This window comes from Gorilla gorilla, chromosome 12 (genome assembly GCF_029281585.2).
Source record: "Gorilla gorilla gorilla isolate KB3781 chromosome 12, NHGRI_mGorGor1-v2.1_pri, whole genome shotgun sequence".
NCBI lineage: Eukaryota > Metazoa > Chordata > Mammalia > Primates > Hominidae > Gorilla > Gorilla gorilla.
Genome location: NC_073236.2, coordinates 40,359,163 through 40,375,113, shown reverse-complemented (window position 1 = coordinate 40,375,113; position 15,951 = coordinate 40,359,163). Strand labels below are relative to the sequence as shown.

The 15,951-nt window shown below is 38.2% G+C and overlaps 1 protein-coding gene across 1 annotated transcript in view; it reads right to left on the bottom strand.

Moving 5' to 3' along the window:
- SLC9A4 (solute carrier family 9 member A4) overlaps window positions 1-15,951 on the bottom strand; it is a 60,742-nt gene that overhangs the window by 12,224 nt on the left and 32,567 nt on the right. The window contains exons 5-9 of the mRNA XM_004031534.5: window positions 13,470-13,672; window positions 12,817-12,903; window positions 9,479-9,549; window positions 7,456-7,617; window positions 1,761-1,857 (exon numbers count right to left, since the gene is read on the bottom strand). Coding sequence (XP_004031582.1) covers window positions 1,761-1,857; window positions 7,456-7,617; window positions 9,479-9,549; window positions 12,817-12,903; window positions 13,470-13,672 — 620 coding nt within the window. The remainder of the gene's footprint in view (window positions 1-1,760; window positions 1,858-7,455; window positions 7,618-9,478; window positions 9,550-12,816; window positions 12,904-13,469; window positions 13,673-15,951) is intronic.

Sequence of the window (15,951 nt, the reverse complement as noted above, 5' to 3'; positions counted from 1 at the left end):
GATTGTCTGCTAGAAACAGAGTAAATGTATAATTGTCCTGAGTTGCATTTTCAGGTAGACTTTTCCTTCAAGAGATCAAGAGGGCCATGGTGGAAGAGAGAATTCTTATGACCTTTGTAAAGCTGAGTAAGGAAAGGAAGACGGGAAGGGGTAGGACTGGTGAGTTTGACTTACGGAGTAAGCAAAGCAGAGTCAAAAAGCCACCTCAGAGGCTTGTAACTGCCCTCTGTTTATCAATTGTGTTCTCCCCATTTGGCTCCCAAGGTCATCAGCAATAAACTTATTAAACGGAAAGAGGCCTTTGTGCTTTAATTCGAGGGCAATGAGGAAGGGAGGTGCTGTATGGCTTAGAAAGTAGAACACTGGAAAGCAGAATGAGTAGGATACTTATTAAAAAAGACCAAAGGATGCTATCTTGGAAACTGCATCCAAGGAAGAAAAGAAAGGATGAGCAGTTGACCTTATCTGAGACTGGATTAGAGTCCTAGGATCTCCATCTCCGTTTCTAGACCTTTCCCTAAACTTGGCCTTCATCCACATAAGGAAAAGGCTGAGTACCAGGTACCCTATGGGTTCTGGCTTTCACTAAGCTAGCCACATTTTTCAAACCAGGAAGTTGTTATCTATTATTTATCTAAGGCAGGATGTGATAGTCTTACTGAAACAGTTTCACTTGGAATGATTTGAAAGCCATGGAATTTACTCTAAGCACACTACCATTAGTGCTGACCTGTATTCCTCCAGCTGGTGCAGAGCCTTTCACTGACACATTCCTCTTAATCATTGACCTTTGAGTTGAAACAGGAGACCAGAAAACAATCACTTTCATTGGATTATATAAGTCCAGAGTCATGAAAAGAGCACTGGGTGGGTGGGTAGAAAACCTGTGTTCTTAACCTGGATTTGTTTTGTAACCTTGAACAAGTCAGATAACCAACTCCACTGACCTCAGCATCTTCTCTTTGAAAATGGGGAGCTTTGCCTAGGTGATTTTGTTTTAGTTTCATTAAGACTATGATCAACGACACAGTCACAAAACCAAAGGCCCTCAAAATGAATTCATTTCCAATCACACCCAAGTATTAGGATTAAAATGGATAATCAAATCCTCAAACTTGAAAAAACTTCTCATTATATGACTTCGTTAGATGACTAATTAGATGGAATATTATTTAACTAAGTCAAAGTTTCAGAAAGATTCATCCAGTGTCCTCAGAAATCTTCTTAGTATGCACTTTGGACCGGGTCCCAAGGACTAGTAGAGATTTCATACCTAGTTCCAAAATTGAGAAATAAGATGTCTCCTTTTATTCAGGCATTTATTCATTATAAATTATAGTTTCAATATTGTAACCTAAACTATCTCAACTTTCTCATCTTTACTATAGTCAATACAATTGGGACAACTGCACTGTGATCAGCATCCTGGTGCCATCTTTGTTCTGTGGTGTGGTGTGTGTGCTTCTCTGCAGAGACCTGCTAGTTCTGGAAAGCACCAGGCTGCAGGGCTAGGGCAGCCTGCCCCCTAGAGACGGTAACTAGATTTGCATTTCTTTTTATGTCACAGGTGCCAATTTTGCAGCAGAATCATGACAATTAACTTTCTATTCTCCAAACTAAGCAGAGAGAAAATATTCAGCAAGTGACCACCTTACAGAGGGTGACGTGAACATCAGGAGACTTGAACATCAACAGACTCCCCCTTCAGAGACTGTTTTCAAGGACATACAATGCGGACAACACAGGTGGCTCATACACACCCTTTGCCGAACTTGGTACATGTTGGATGTCAGAATGTCCCTTATGGACTCCACATCTTCAGGGGAAAGTCTTTTGATTCCTTGTATCCTCTGGGCCCTGGAATAGTTATTGGAGAAGAGACAAACATTATTCTTTCATTTGGCAAGAAGTGCCACAAAACTATCAGTGGGCCTTCCTCTGTACTGAGGGGAATCCTAAGTTCCAGAATCCTACATATAATTTTTCCTATCGTTCTAGTAAGTTGATTCGATGTTAGAACATATGTCCTGACTTCAGGTTTTGAAAATACTGTTCCCTTGGCTATAGCTTATATATGGTAATTATTCCAACCCATTTTTTTAAAAAGGTCTAAAGTGGTAACAAGTTATTTTTTTCCTCCAAATCTGTTATAGACTGAAATGTTTGTACAACGCAATAAAAATCAATTGTTAGAAAATGATACCATACCATGCAATCCAAATATTTCACCGTTAAATGCAACAGAAAAAAAATGATTCATTCAAAGACAAACTCTTTGCTAGTTTTGTACTTACCTATCTCATTGAGGACAGGTGACAAGCAATTCACAGATTAATACCATCTACACACCACATTTTGATTAGCATTTATCTAACAGAATATTAGTTTCATGAGTACATTTATATTGGAATTGTACCTGTAGGGATTTTATCTTTGGTTAAGAAATAATTGAAGAAACCAGAATCACATTTTACAAGGGCAATTCGACCATTTATACCATGAAAGCCAGCCCAGCTCTAAGATATTATACACTGTGACCCCTTCCCACCTCTGGAAGGGATTAAAAAACGGGTTATGCCTGTGCCCAGGTTAGCAGTCAATGCACAATTGTCCTCTGGGGATTATAAAGTCCTGACATTGCTGGGGGAAGAATTATCATGTGACAGATGTATTTGATTACAATCTAGTGGCAGTAATTTTAAAAAACTTTGTATTACATGAATAATATATATTCCATGTGGAACATAAGAACAAAAAGGAGAGAACTAAAAGTAATTAACATCCTTTTTAATACTATCACCTTCCTTAACATCTTGATATAAACCTTAATGGGTTTGTTTGTTTGTTTGTTTGTTTCTAGCCTCAGCTCTTTTGAATTTTGAACGCATAAGGGCACTGAAGCCTTTGATATCTGCTTGCATATGCTCTTAAGATAATTGTCCACAGACATGAGTATTTATTAGTTTTAATACAGGCCACCTTTTAAGTATTTTTCAAAACATTAGTAGCAATACAGCCATAAATAGTGAAGACATTTTAAAAGTAATGTACATTTGATAAAAGATATTAAAGGACTTGGATACTGAATATCACAGCAAGCCTGGATTTTGTTTAGCAATGCTATCTGTAGACTGACTAATGTCCTCTCTATAAACTGATCGAAATCAGTTTCCATATCGTAAACCTGCAAATGCCGCCTCTATTGATATACAGTTACCACCCTTGGTGATCTAAACATTATTATCAGGGCATTTAAACCTAACTGTTTAAATGTCCTTCAAATAACATTTATTCTGATTTAGATATGCCCACACACTTCCACAATCTGAACACATTCCTTTAATGTGGTGAATGTGATGTACTGCTAAGCAGAAACAACAGCTAGTCAAATAGTTCCATTTATGTGTTCATTATGAAACAACCTAATAGGGAAAACCATTAATAAAGGAAATGGTAAAGTTACACTTGAGATAGCAGTAGCTCTAACTTGGCACTCTTCCCAGTTTATAACTGACCACTTTGGGGAGGACGAACTTAGTTAAAATCCATTCAAGCTCTGGCTGGAATGGGTGCTCCAGGTATCCCAAAGGCATTTCCCTTCATGGAGCCACACTGAGAAGCCGCAGCTATGGAATTATATCAGCTATCATTCTACAGCTACAGAACTGATTCCCTTGGGCAAGGTGATACCTGGAGTTTTCTTCATGCCACTTCATTAGCAAAATCGTCCCTGAAATACTCACAGCATGAACACAGGAGATACAGCTTTAGAAAAACTGAATGAGTGATCATTTCTATATCAAGTCAACTTATAAACCAAAAGACTCTTGTCACTGGACCATTCATTCATTATCCATAAAGGAGATCTTCATCACCTTAAATAAAAGTTCTGCAATAATTTCAATCAAACTGGAAAAATCTGAACCTACGTATATTGAATACAACGTTCATCTTTCCCATAACTCTTCTTACTTATCTTTTATACTGATACATAATAGTTGTACATAGTTTTGGGGTGTATGTGATAATTTGATACATTCGTATAATTAAATTAGGGTAATTGGGATATCCATCACCTTACATTTTTATCTTTTCTTTATGTTAGAAACATTCAAATCATTCTCTTCTAGCTATTTTGAAATGTACAATTAGTGTTAACTATAGTTACTCTACAGTCCTATCAACCACCAGAGCTTATTTCTTCTCTCCAAGTGTATATTTGTTCTCATCAATCAACCTCTCTTCAGTCTGCCCTCATTCTTTTTCTCTTTTGGTCGGTTGCTATAATAATGTAAAACGAAGCTTCAATTCTACTATAACATCTAGTAGAATACACATATCGTAGGATGAAGTTCCAAAATATCAAATATGACTTGGGAATTTATTTAGAAGAACACATCTTTTTTTAAGCAGCTAAGATGTGAAGTCTGTAGGAAAAGTGGGCTCAGAGGACAAGAAGACTTGCCTGCGGTGCACACAGTGGAACCCACCAGCAGCCCTGTGTGCAGCTGCTTAGCATGTTTTTACAGAGGTCACCAAGATGAACAACATTTGGAATGAGTGATGAGTGGCTGAGATGATGCTGCTCCTCAAAATACAGTGTTCCACTGTGGAAGTGAAAAATGGCATCAGAACCTGCATCCTAGTCTTCTGTGTGAGAATGTGGAAATGTGAATTTATATCTGTCAATGTGCAATCCATTAGACAATTCTTAGACTACAATGAAGTTACTTTAGGCCTCTTTAAAAAAATGACACATTAAAATTATCTGGGAGTTTTAAAATACATTTTGAAGTTGCATGGTGGTTATGTTTGTTATGCCTATAAATATATAAATATTTTATATCACTTTAATCAAAAAATGTTTAAAGCTTCAACACTTTTAATCAGCTTGGGTCTCTATCTCTGATAATTTCTAACAGCTTACCACTCATTGGTGAGATGAGCTGCTTCATATTTGAGATAGTAATCAAAGTGCATATTCTACTTATTCACAGGATTGCTTTGAGTTTCAAATAAGATAATGTATGTAAAAGCAATGGGATTCCAAAAAATCAACATCATCCAAACTGTGCAAATAGACAACCATAGTGGCAGTGTTCTCCTGAAGGTCATAGAATTTGAAAATCTAAACCTTTTGTAGAACAATTGCTTGAACTTCTAAAGAAAAAAATACCTGTGCATTTTGTTGTTATCATCTCATACAGAATAATAAAAAGCGAGCTGAGTACACACTTCTTTTTCCTATTATTGTATGAAGGTTTGTTTGGTAAGAAATTAGCTGCTTTGATCTCAGGAGAGGAATTCCTTTTTGCTTGACGTCCTACAGATTTCTGATGAGATCAAATAAAGGCAATTTAAATACTAAATATGTATTAAATATCAACTTTAAAAAATCTCTCCCACCCCAGTTAACTAACTGCTTGGGGTGTACGAGGAAAAAAAAATTATCTCGTACCTATAAGGCTCTTTCACTAATATTAAATTCATTTCTAAAGAAATAATTGACTTAACCGGCAGGCCCCCACTCCAAATAAAACTGGTTTAAAGATTGCCTTGAGATCAGAAATTAAGGCAAATGCTTATGACTGATGCAATGTAATACAAAAATTCAAAATATGCTTTGCCACCTGGCAGACTGATTCTCATTTAGATAAGCACCCATACCTTCCTAAACCAAGGGCTCACATAAGTGAAATGGTCTAAACTGCATTAATCAGCATTCATCCTTCAGTGAGCAGGTCAAAGGCAAGGAGCCCAGGCGAGGTGCACTTCTCATAGACTTGCATAGCTCTCTATTCTTTATGATTATGTTTGTGTGGCCTTTTTTGTTAATGTCATGACCCTACCAGAGTATAGTGTCCATGAGGGCAAGGCCTGTGTCTGCTTCAAGGTGCCTGGCACACAGGAGGTGTCTTAACAGACAGGATTGGATCAAAGGTGTCAAATGCAAGGGGGTTGCAAAAAACTCAGTAACTAAGGTAAGTCAGATTTAAATGCAATATTTATAGAAATAAAGGTCAATGCAAAAAATTACTGATGAATATAATATCAACATTTTAAATAATAGAGGATCAATATGCCTGATGTTTCCTTTGCCTGGGGCTCCACCATGATGCAGCAGAGCACTGCCAGTATATATTTGTCAACACTTTTCCATTTTAATATCAGAAGTTTCCTTAAAGCCATATGATGAGCAGCATCAAAACAAACCAACAACCCCTCCACCACCCTCAAAGAAAAGCCACTAAGAAATAAGGCAGAAAGCTTTGTATTATACTGAGATATCCTCAGGGATTATCTCAGTATAATACAAAGCTTTCTGCCTTATTTCTTAGTGACTTTCAGTTAGGATTCTTCTCAGGCCATGTAAGAAATGCAAGGGTGTTTCTGATTTATTAGCAGGCAAGGGATGAAGGTGTTATCTCAGAAATAACACTCAGGCAATAGTGACAAATTTATTGCTACCTATTCTTAGCTCTTCTTCCAACTTCCTTTTTAAATGTGAAGACATAATTGAAGCATATGATCAAGTGTTTTTACCTGCTGAAGACAACAGGATGGAGGGGGCCCATGTTCCTTATCCTAAATATACGTTGTGATTAATTTTCCCAATAAATCATTTGTTGGAGAAAAACTGGGCATCTTTGGGAAATTAATGAATTCTTTTGACATTGAAGGGGCTCTCATTAAATGTCAGAGTTAAAACAGCTTTAAGAAGTATTTAGCCAGCTCTTGGGACAAGTGGCTACCAGAGGCTCTACCATGTTGCATAGAAAATCATCTTGTAATGATGGGTTTATATTCCAGTATCACCCCTCCCTATGTCCTGCTTCCACAACTCCCTGTTCCCCAGGAATCCAGGCAACTCCCTGCTTCTACTCCAAGCTGGTCTCACATAGACTCAAGACAAATTTCACAATCTCATGTAGACCTTCGCCTTAGACGCAATTACAAACACAACTTTCTCTTTACATAGGCCACCAATGACCCCACCTCTTGCTATCATCACTCCTTCCCAAATCCAAGTTATCATCTCAGAAAGTTAACTCATCTCTCATGTAAAAGAGGAAGAGAAATGGCTTATGGGAAGAAACACAATGGTAGGAAGGACAGAATCACATGCACGGGGGTCATGTCAGGAGGAAAATGAGACAGTCTTGTAAAATATGCTGCAGTTCTACACATTCGCTTGCCCTTCCCTCCCAAAGAAAGATGTCATACAACTCTAAGGAAACAACATTTGCTAGAAAGTAATTTTCAGAAACTAGGTAAAATATGTGAGCTTGGGCCAAGCCATAAAAATGCCAAGACTTAGATTACATATTTTAAAAATAATTTCTTCTTTATATTTCTGCCTCTTTACTCCTCGTATACCTTTAAATGAGGCAATGAGTCAGTGCCCCTTGGAATTCTGACAGTGAAAGTTTAGAACAAAGAACAGATATGACTCACTGATGGGGAATGGAGAAAGCTGTAGAGCTCAGTATCCCAGTCTCCACCATCTCGATGGCTTGCTTCATTTCCAGCTTCTTGTACAAAGAAACAATGCTTGATTTGGGTAGGTTCTTTCTGATGAGGATTTTCCGTAAGTATCTATGATCAAACTTCTTAAACCTAAAAATGAAAACCAACATTTTGGAAATCTTGAACATCTGTATGTGTTACGTTAAGTATGCATTTCTCTTGAAACAAACTACTTACTACTTAACTTTATTCTGAAGAAACATCAGGACAGTGCCTGGAATTCATAGCATTTGAACACATTTTTTTAAAAAAAATTCATAGTATTTATGCATTTTTTAAAATAAAAAAAAAGAATGGCCTACTGGCCTGAATACATTGAAAATCAGCTAAACAAAAGGAAGGGACAAGCTGCAATCAGGGCAAAAAGTGTGCATAAGTGAGGCGCGGGGGAGGCCCAGCCCAGCTCAGCTCCAATTGTAAGAGGAGAAATGAGGGGGCTGAAGCTTTTGAACAAGTGTTCCATTCTAACAGCGCGTAACAGCGGCAGCTGCACTTACAGTAATACTGGCCTATTCAACCAGAACCCAATAACTTTAAATGGCCCGGTAGTTACAGTAGTTTTGCCCCATTATGCTGCAGATCATTTTGAATCCTACCAATTAAGGGGAAGAAAAAAACCCTACGTATGTCCCAATAGCCTGAATGATGGAGATTCTGAATAGGCGAGACTGATGGCCGCTGACTATTGTAAGGAACCTCTGGCCAGCCCATTTGACTGAGCTGAGATGTGCATATGGTGCCTTCAGAGTCAGCCATTTGTTTGGAGTTGGAATTTTCAACACTTTCAATCATTTTACATTCAAAGAGTAGTTTGCCCGCCTGCTTTATTTTCCAGAGGGGCACATAGCTTTCCGGGCTGCTGGTTTATTATCTGGCGATTGGTTTCTTGGTCTGTGAGGTGCACAAGCTCTGTCAGCTAAGCCCCTCCAGGGTTAGGGGCTGGCTTCCTGAGCTTTGTTGTCCGAGCTCGGCTCAGACCAGGCCTCCTCTTACTCCAACTGGGTCAATCTTCTGTCTTCTAGTTTTCTGCCCTCACGAGAAGCCACGGTTCCTGTGTATTCTCAGCCCACGGTAATCACCTCCCCAACCATAACACCCTCCCTGACTTACTTCTCACTGAGCTCGCCTTAACCTTGTCCTGTTCAACTCCAGAGGCTGCCCTCATTCTTCCCGTACTGGATGCTTTGTGTCTCCTGACGTGCTGGGTCCTCCCTCTGTGCCCTCCACACCCTGACTCGCTCCTGCTTCGCTGCCAGCCTCTCTGACCACTTCTTCTCAATCTCCTTCCGCACTTTCTTTTCCTTGCCTGCGCCACGAGAGTGAGAGCTTCTCAGAGCCCCATCCTCAGTGAGCTTCCAGCTACTCACTGACAACTCTAGCAGCAACCTCCCTCCTGAACTGGAAACTAAGTCCAGTAAAACAATACATTCTGAAAGGTGAGATATGGTGAAGAAGAGGGATTTGAGCATTTTAAAAAAGAATTACTATATTTGAGAATCTTAAAGATCTTCCACCATGGCCTCCCCAACAATGGAGGAATCCCTTGCCAGGATTCCTAAGGAGGCACCGAGCTCCCTTTCTAAACTCCTTTTCTAAGCTGGCCATTCCGTGGTACAGCTGATCTTATCATTGGGAACCTTGTCCTTGTTTTTAACTTAAATATTACTTTTCTAATTTCTACCCACTAGCTGTACTAGTTCTCTCTGAAACAACCTACACCAAGTCAACTGCGTCTTCCACCTGACAATTCTTCATTTTCCAGGCTTAGCATGCCCTGGAATTTCAACCGCTTCCTGTAGGGGATGGCTCAGGAGCACTTTATCTTCTTGGTCTCCATTCCCTGAATTCTCTCTGGTTTTATGCCCAGCTTCCAATGGAACCTTTAGAAGTTTGTCAGGGAGTGAAACCCTCAGCCTCCTTCGTCAGGGAGTGAAACCCTCAGCCTCCTTACTTGTCTCTCACTTGGTAGTGACTCCAGTGCCCACACACATCTTCGATTCCAGCCTTTAAGTGATCCATCAGCTGCCAAACAAACACAAGAAAATGATTGCTGGAGAAACGCGAACTCTGAAAGACACACACAGGACAACTAAGGCACTTTAAAAAACAGAGGAGGCTTTAATTTTCTGGAGCCTATCTGACTTTCTATCACTGTGTTCATGTAATAAAATATTTGATGCCTTTCATAGTAATTTCAACTTTGGTTTAAAGACTCTGTAGATAAGTTTCTTCATAATTCACATAATACGTAATGAAAACAGGGCACCTGGCATTTGCTTTGGATAATACTTTTCTAGAATGATCTAGGAAATTTCTCATTACTGAAATCATTCGGAGGATAATTAATAATAAAATATATCATATTTAAGATATTATTAAATAATTGTAATAACTTACTTTTAATTTCATTGCAGAAGAAAAGAACACACTGTAATCCAATCATATAATTTCTGAAAATATAATTCTGTTAATATTCTACTATAACATAGAATAACAAAGTATCTCTCATTTTAATATGCTCGTTTGATCTGAGTAATTACATTTGACCACTTAAGCAAATTATATTGCATTTGTTTTATCCAAAATTGTTTATGGAAATTTAGGAAAAAGTACAATCTTCAAAATAATTATGAAATTAGTCTCCAAATATTTTAAATTTGAAATTATTGAAGTCTATACTGGCTTCTGAATTTTGTTTTGAAAAACAGATTGAAATATTAAATTAATTATTAAATAATTGATTCACTACCTTCTACCAAAAATTATAACTTTTTTGAGGAAACGAAAAATAAATGAGAGAAGAGTGAAATATCCAAGTTCCCTGGACTTAGGTGGATTATGCAATATGTCGAAATAATAAATCATAGGAGATAAAGATAGATGTTAAGTTGTTACATGTTTTAAAACAGTCACTACTTATCCTTATCTGTTAATTATTTTCAAATGGCCTTGAAAATTTTTCATTAGGATTTCCTGGAATTTAAATAACCAAATTTCCTAGGTCACTTTGACCATGAACTTTAGGGTAGATTTTGGAAGACTTCATCATTCATCAGTTTCTCTAGTATTAAAATGGTGAATTCTCAGGGATAGAGGAAACCTAAAATTTTTCAGGTTCAACTATCTCCTCAAAGCTTGAATCTCATGTACAGCAACCATGCCACATGTTCCCAATCACTGGTTAGACACATCCACTTCAGCTTCGGGTGTGCCAATCAGGAAATGATTGTCAGAATGCTCTTTCATTAACTGAGTTGAAGTCTCCACCTATAACCCTTCAGACATTAGTTCTCATTTCTATTCCTTGGAGCTGTACACAGTGGTATCCCTTCAATGTTGTGCTGAACTTAAACAAACAAGTAGAAACCATGCCCAATGTCATATTCATCTTTGCCTGATTGGGATGTTTTCACTAAAATCTGCCACTCGGCCATGTTTGCAAAAGAAGTAATACCCTTTGCCCCTCCTATATTCAAAAAGGGCAGAGGACCCCATATTTCACTGGAACAGTGATTTTAGAAATAAACAGGACAATTTTGAATGTTAGTTACTGTGATAGTATTTTGAGGTATCAATTTAGACAGGCAAGTCCCCGGTTATTCAATCAAACAGCACTCTAGATGTTGCTGTAAATGTATTTTATAGATCTGATTAAAGTCCATAATCAGTTGTCTTAAGGCAGATGACCCCAGATAATCTGGGTGGGACTGATTCAGTTGAAATGTCTTAAGAACAGGCCTGAGGCTTCCTTGATGAAGAAAAAATCCTACTTGTAGACAGCAGCTTTGGCTCATGCCTGAGGGTTCCAGCCTGCTCTTCTGGATGGCCTGTCCCCTGGATTTTGGGCTTTCCTATCCAGCCGTAACACTAGTGAAAAACAATTCCTTACAACAAATCTCTTCCTATATCTATATCTATATCTATATCTATATCTATATCTATATCTATATCTAAATCTATATCTGTATCTGTATCTATATCTATATCTGTATCTGTATCTGTATCTCTATCTCTATCTATATCTATCTATATCTATATCCATCCATCCTACTGGCTCTGCTTCTCTGTTGAACCCTGATGGACACACCACCAGCTTGGACAAAAAAGGAGGACAAAATGAAAGAAAGATGTCGGACCCTCACAATTCTATAAGCAAGAAATAGACTGATAAAATTACTCAGCTGCAAATTTATGCTACCTTTATAAAAAAAAAAAGGAAGTATGATTCAGAGGGTGAAGTTGAGAACCCAGAGGGTAGAACAAAGAGTTGCAAGAGATTAGGGGATTCCCAGCCCTTGGAACCAAATAGAGCTTGCCCAGGAAACATTGAAGTTTGCTTGGTATCGATGACTCCTTTTTTTCTTCCATTATCTCCATAGTTTTTTGAAAGGCAACAGTTATAACTGTTATTCAATGAGTGTCCTACCATATATTTTAAGAGCAGATAACTTGTTTCCTGAGTTTTGCAAATTCATAGATGAAGAGAAACTGAGCCTCAGAATAGATTATACCCAGAGCCTCACTGAGCCCTGCTCTAGATGATGGAGATATTGAGATTTGGGATTTTTGAACTGATAAGATTCAGATGATATTTTGGATTTTGAATTGATGATGCAGTGTATTGAGACTTTTGGGGTATTGGGATAGAAGGAAGATATTTTGCATGTGGAACAGATATGAATCTTTGGGAGACAGAGGGCAGACTGTGGTAGGGAGAACAATGACCTTGCGAAGATATCCATGTCTTAATCCCCAGAACTTGTGAATATGGTAGTTTAGTTTAAAGGAGGATTAAGTGGCAGATGGACTTAAGGTTGCTAATCAGCAGACCTTAAGCTGGAGACAGTCTCCTGAACTATCCACGTGGCTGCAGTGGGATCATAAAGCTCCTTCAGTGTGGAAGAGGGAGGCAGAAGGATCATTGTTGGAGGGATGCAGCCTTTGCGGGCTCTGAAGATGGAAGGGGCCATGGGCCAAGGAACACAGGCAGCCTCTGGAAGCTGTGGGAGGTGAGGAAACAGATTCTCCCCAGGGCCTCCAGAAAGGAGCACAGCCCTGCAACAAATGGATTTTGAACTTCCGACCTCCAGAACTATAAGACAATAGATCTGCATTGTTTTAAGCACTAAGTTTGTAGCAATTTCCTACAGCAGCCATAGGACACTTATACAGTCACTCTTGGTAGAGTAGGGGAGGAAAGAGGAAGTCTAGTGACGTGTGCACACGTCTCATGGTGACAAAGGGGAAATGTCTTATTAATTTATTAATTGTGACTATGAGATAACTTACACGAATATGAAGCTCTTCATTGATGGATTCTTTTTTATTGGTTTTTTTAACATCCAGGTACCTGACCAGAGGGCCAACTGTGATTCCCTAGATCAGAAATAACAAAACAAAGGGTTTTGTTGTAATGAAGACTGTCACTAGAGAGAGCAAATTTATTAACAAAACTATTAGAATGTCCAATCTATATGTTTTTGTACTAGCTATTACAGAATAAATGCTGAAATGTTCATTTCAGTTTTCCATTCCTTTAAGTACTGCAATAAAAATAGATATACTGCCTGTATTTTAATATAGGAATTTGGTTTCACCCATTAAAATAATCTTTCATTAGTTCATTAAGAGCTAACTCCAACTAAAACAAAAACTTGTGCTACCTAGTACTAATTGGAATCTCATTTTCAGAAATATAGAGTGACTATTAGTCACCTGTTACTCAGGAATCTTTTGATAAATATGCTGTATTGATTAAAAGGCAATACATTTTAGAAGTTAAAGGATGGTCACAAACATGATCTAGAAATCTCCGGAAATTTAGTTTGGGTATTGAGCACAGATCTGAAAATCAGATAAAATGCCTTTATTTGTATTTTACTAATTTACTACATTGTCCTGAAATAACCTATTTATTTTAAATATAAGGGAAATCTACTTACCTGAATAAATACAGTAAAGTATATAACTACTAGAGTAGCAGTGACAAACATTTTCTTCCTAGGAAAAAGAGACAGAGGAAGCAAAAATGCAAGTGAAAAGCTTCCAGCTCCTCGAACACCACTGTAGAAAATGATGCACTGGTCCTTGATGGAGAAGGGGAAAGTCCGAAACTGGTTACTGATATAGAAGAGAGCAAATACGCCTAGAAAGGGGGAAATATGTATTAGAGCAGAGGATCATGAACGAGCAGAGATACAGAGCTAGTGAACTGAGGTTGTGTGCGCGTGCCCTGCAAACAGTGCAGCCTAATTCCATCATACACCCATGATTGTCTATCCCAGGTAGGGTATCTTTTATGGCTTCTCACTTTGTTAGTTGTGAGACAGTAGCACTTCAAGTGGGAATCTTCGCTACAGTTTATTGGCACGTGTTGTGTGTATGTGCCTGCATTTATGTGTTTAAATTAATAAAATCTTGATTTTGTTAATGTAAGGTATATATTTTCTAACCTATATTCATAATTTTTGTCCCGCCTTTCAAAACTAGTCAAAGCAAGGATATTGTTGAGTGGGTGGGGGAGATAAATGCATTCTTATCGTTTCATATTCTCATTGGGTATCCAAAGGAGGTCTGTAATTTAAAAATGAGAGGGGTCCTCTTAGAGACCATGGTCTCTACAATCAAATCCTTTATTGTTGGCTTGTCCCTCTTGAGGTTCAGTGCAAGCAAGGAAGGAAGTTGGCAAGGGTTGGGGGGTGAGTGGGCGCTTCTTACTGTCAGTGAGCTTCTCAAACAGAAGGTTTAGGGTGGAAGAGCTTGCTTGAAACGTAGAGGAGTTTTCTACCACATTGGTTTTCATCCCCAAGCGGCTCACATAACCTAGGTACCACCAATGCAGTGGTGCCTGCTAGGAAAGGTCCTCACTAAAGCTCTGATGAGTCAAAGAAGAGTTTCACTTCGTAGAATAAAACTCTCCACATCCTCACGTGCGTCTCGTCACACAGACTTGCCAGCAAGCATTCTTTGATAATAGGCACATGGATAGTGCAAAAGATAAGTGAATTTACTTTTTAAAATATTGTTGTGTTTGTTCTGGTTCCTCTCCATGCCAGTCATGTGACCTTGAGCGAGGTTCTTAACCATTTCCTGTCCTCAGACTCCTCATCTGCTTGATGGGGTAGCCATAGCTTTTCTCTCAGAATGTGAATGTAAGGGTTAAATAAATTTAACATCCATAAATAACATAAGATGCAGCCTTTTATGTAGCAAGCCTTCACGAGTGTGAACTACTATTAGTTGTGATGAGTCAGGGTGGGAAGAGAACAGGCTATGAGCGGGAGAACCGGATTCCAACACCTGGCTCTGTCAATTGCTGTGATGTGGCCAATTTTGTCACTGTTTTGGTGGTTTTTCCATCAGTTTCCTCAACTGTAAGAGTATGGGGTTGAGCTGGATCATGAAGGATTAACAATGTCGAGGTTCCTGCAATATAAATCCTCTCCTAGGTAGTTTCTTTTCTTGTTGGCTGAGCTAAAGCTCTGTAATTTTACTTCTCTTGGCATTAGCTGTACTCCCCTGTAGATTCCCAGAGTCCCAGAGTATTAGAACTGAAAGGGAACTAAGAAATTTGTTCAAATCCATCATTCTGTGGTTGAGGGAGACGATTTTGAGCGGTTACATGTCTGTCCAAGATCAAACAGCTAGTTTGTAATAAGGCCAGTGATAATGATTTAAGATAATAAACTTGTATCACAGCTTCCTCTATTCTCCCCCAAGGAGCCCAACAAACATATATATTCAGAGTTACTTATAGATATTTTAATATTTCTGTATTCTTGTTAATCTCCTCTAGAGCCTAAAACCCATCCTAAATGAATTTGGAATTAATATGTTCAAGATAGGTTATCAGCCATTTCGCCTAATTTCTCTTTGAGTAATTGGCTTGAAAATATTGGTCAAAGTCATTTAACATAACACTTCAAATATTAGTCAAGTCACTTAAAAATAGACTTGCTTTTAATCAAAAGGCAACACATATACTGTAGTTCAGTGCTTAATGTTCTTTTCTAGCTCCTGAAACATAAATGTACAAGGTAAATCATCAGCCACTAGTTCTCATTTTAAAAGATTAGTTACATTTTACAGGTGTGATGCCAGTTACACTCTAAAGTTGTTCTTACTAATTAATACGAAGCTCTTTTAAAAATATTCATTTTCTGATTTGTTTGTTTGCTATACATCACACATTCATGCACTCAACCCTCAAATGAAACCACCTATACTATTTAGGGGGATGTTTTCTATCAGTATTTGTCTTCCATAGAATACAATTTGTGAGATCTCACTTATCCTATAGTGAAAGTGTAAATAAATGCCCACAGTTTATAATCCATATCTGATTTAAGGTGCAAGAGGATACAAATCTGCAAAGAAGTGAAGAGCAAGGGATATGTTGGTCTTAGGAACCAAAAACATTGGTGC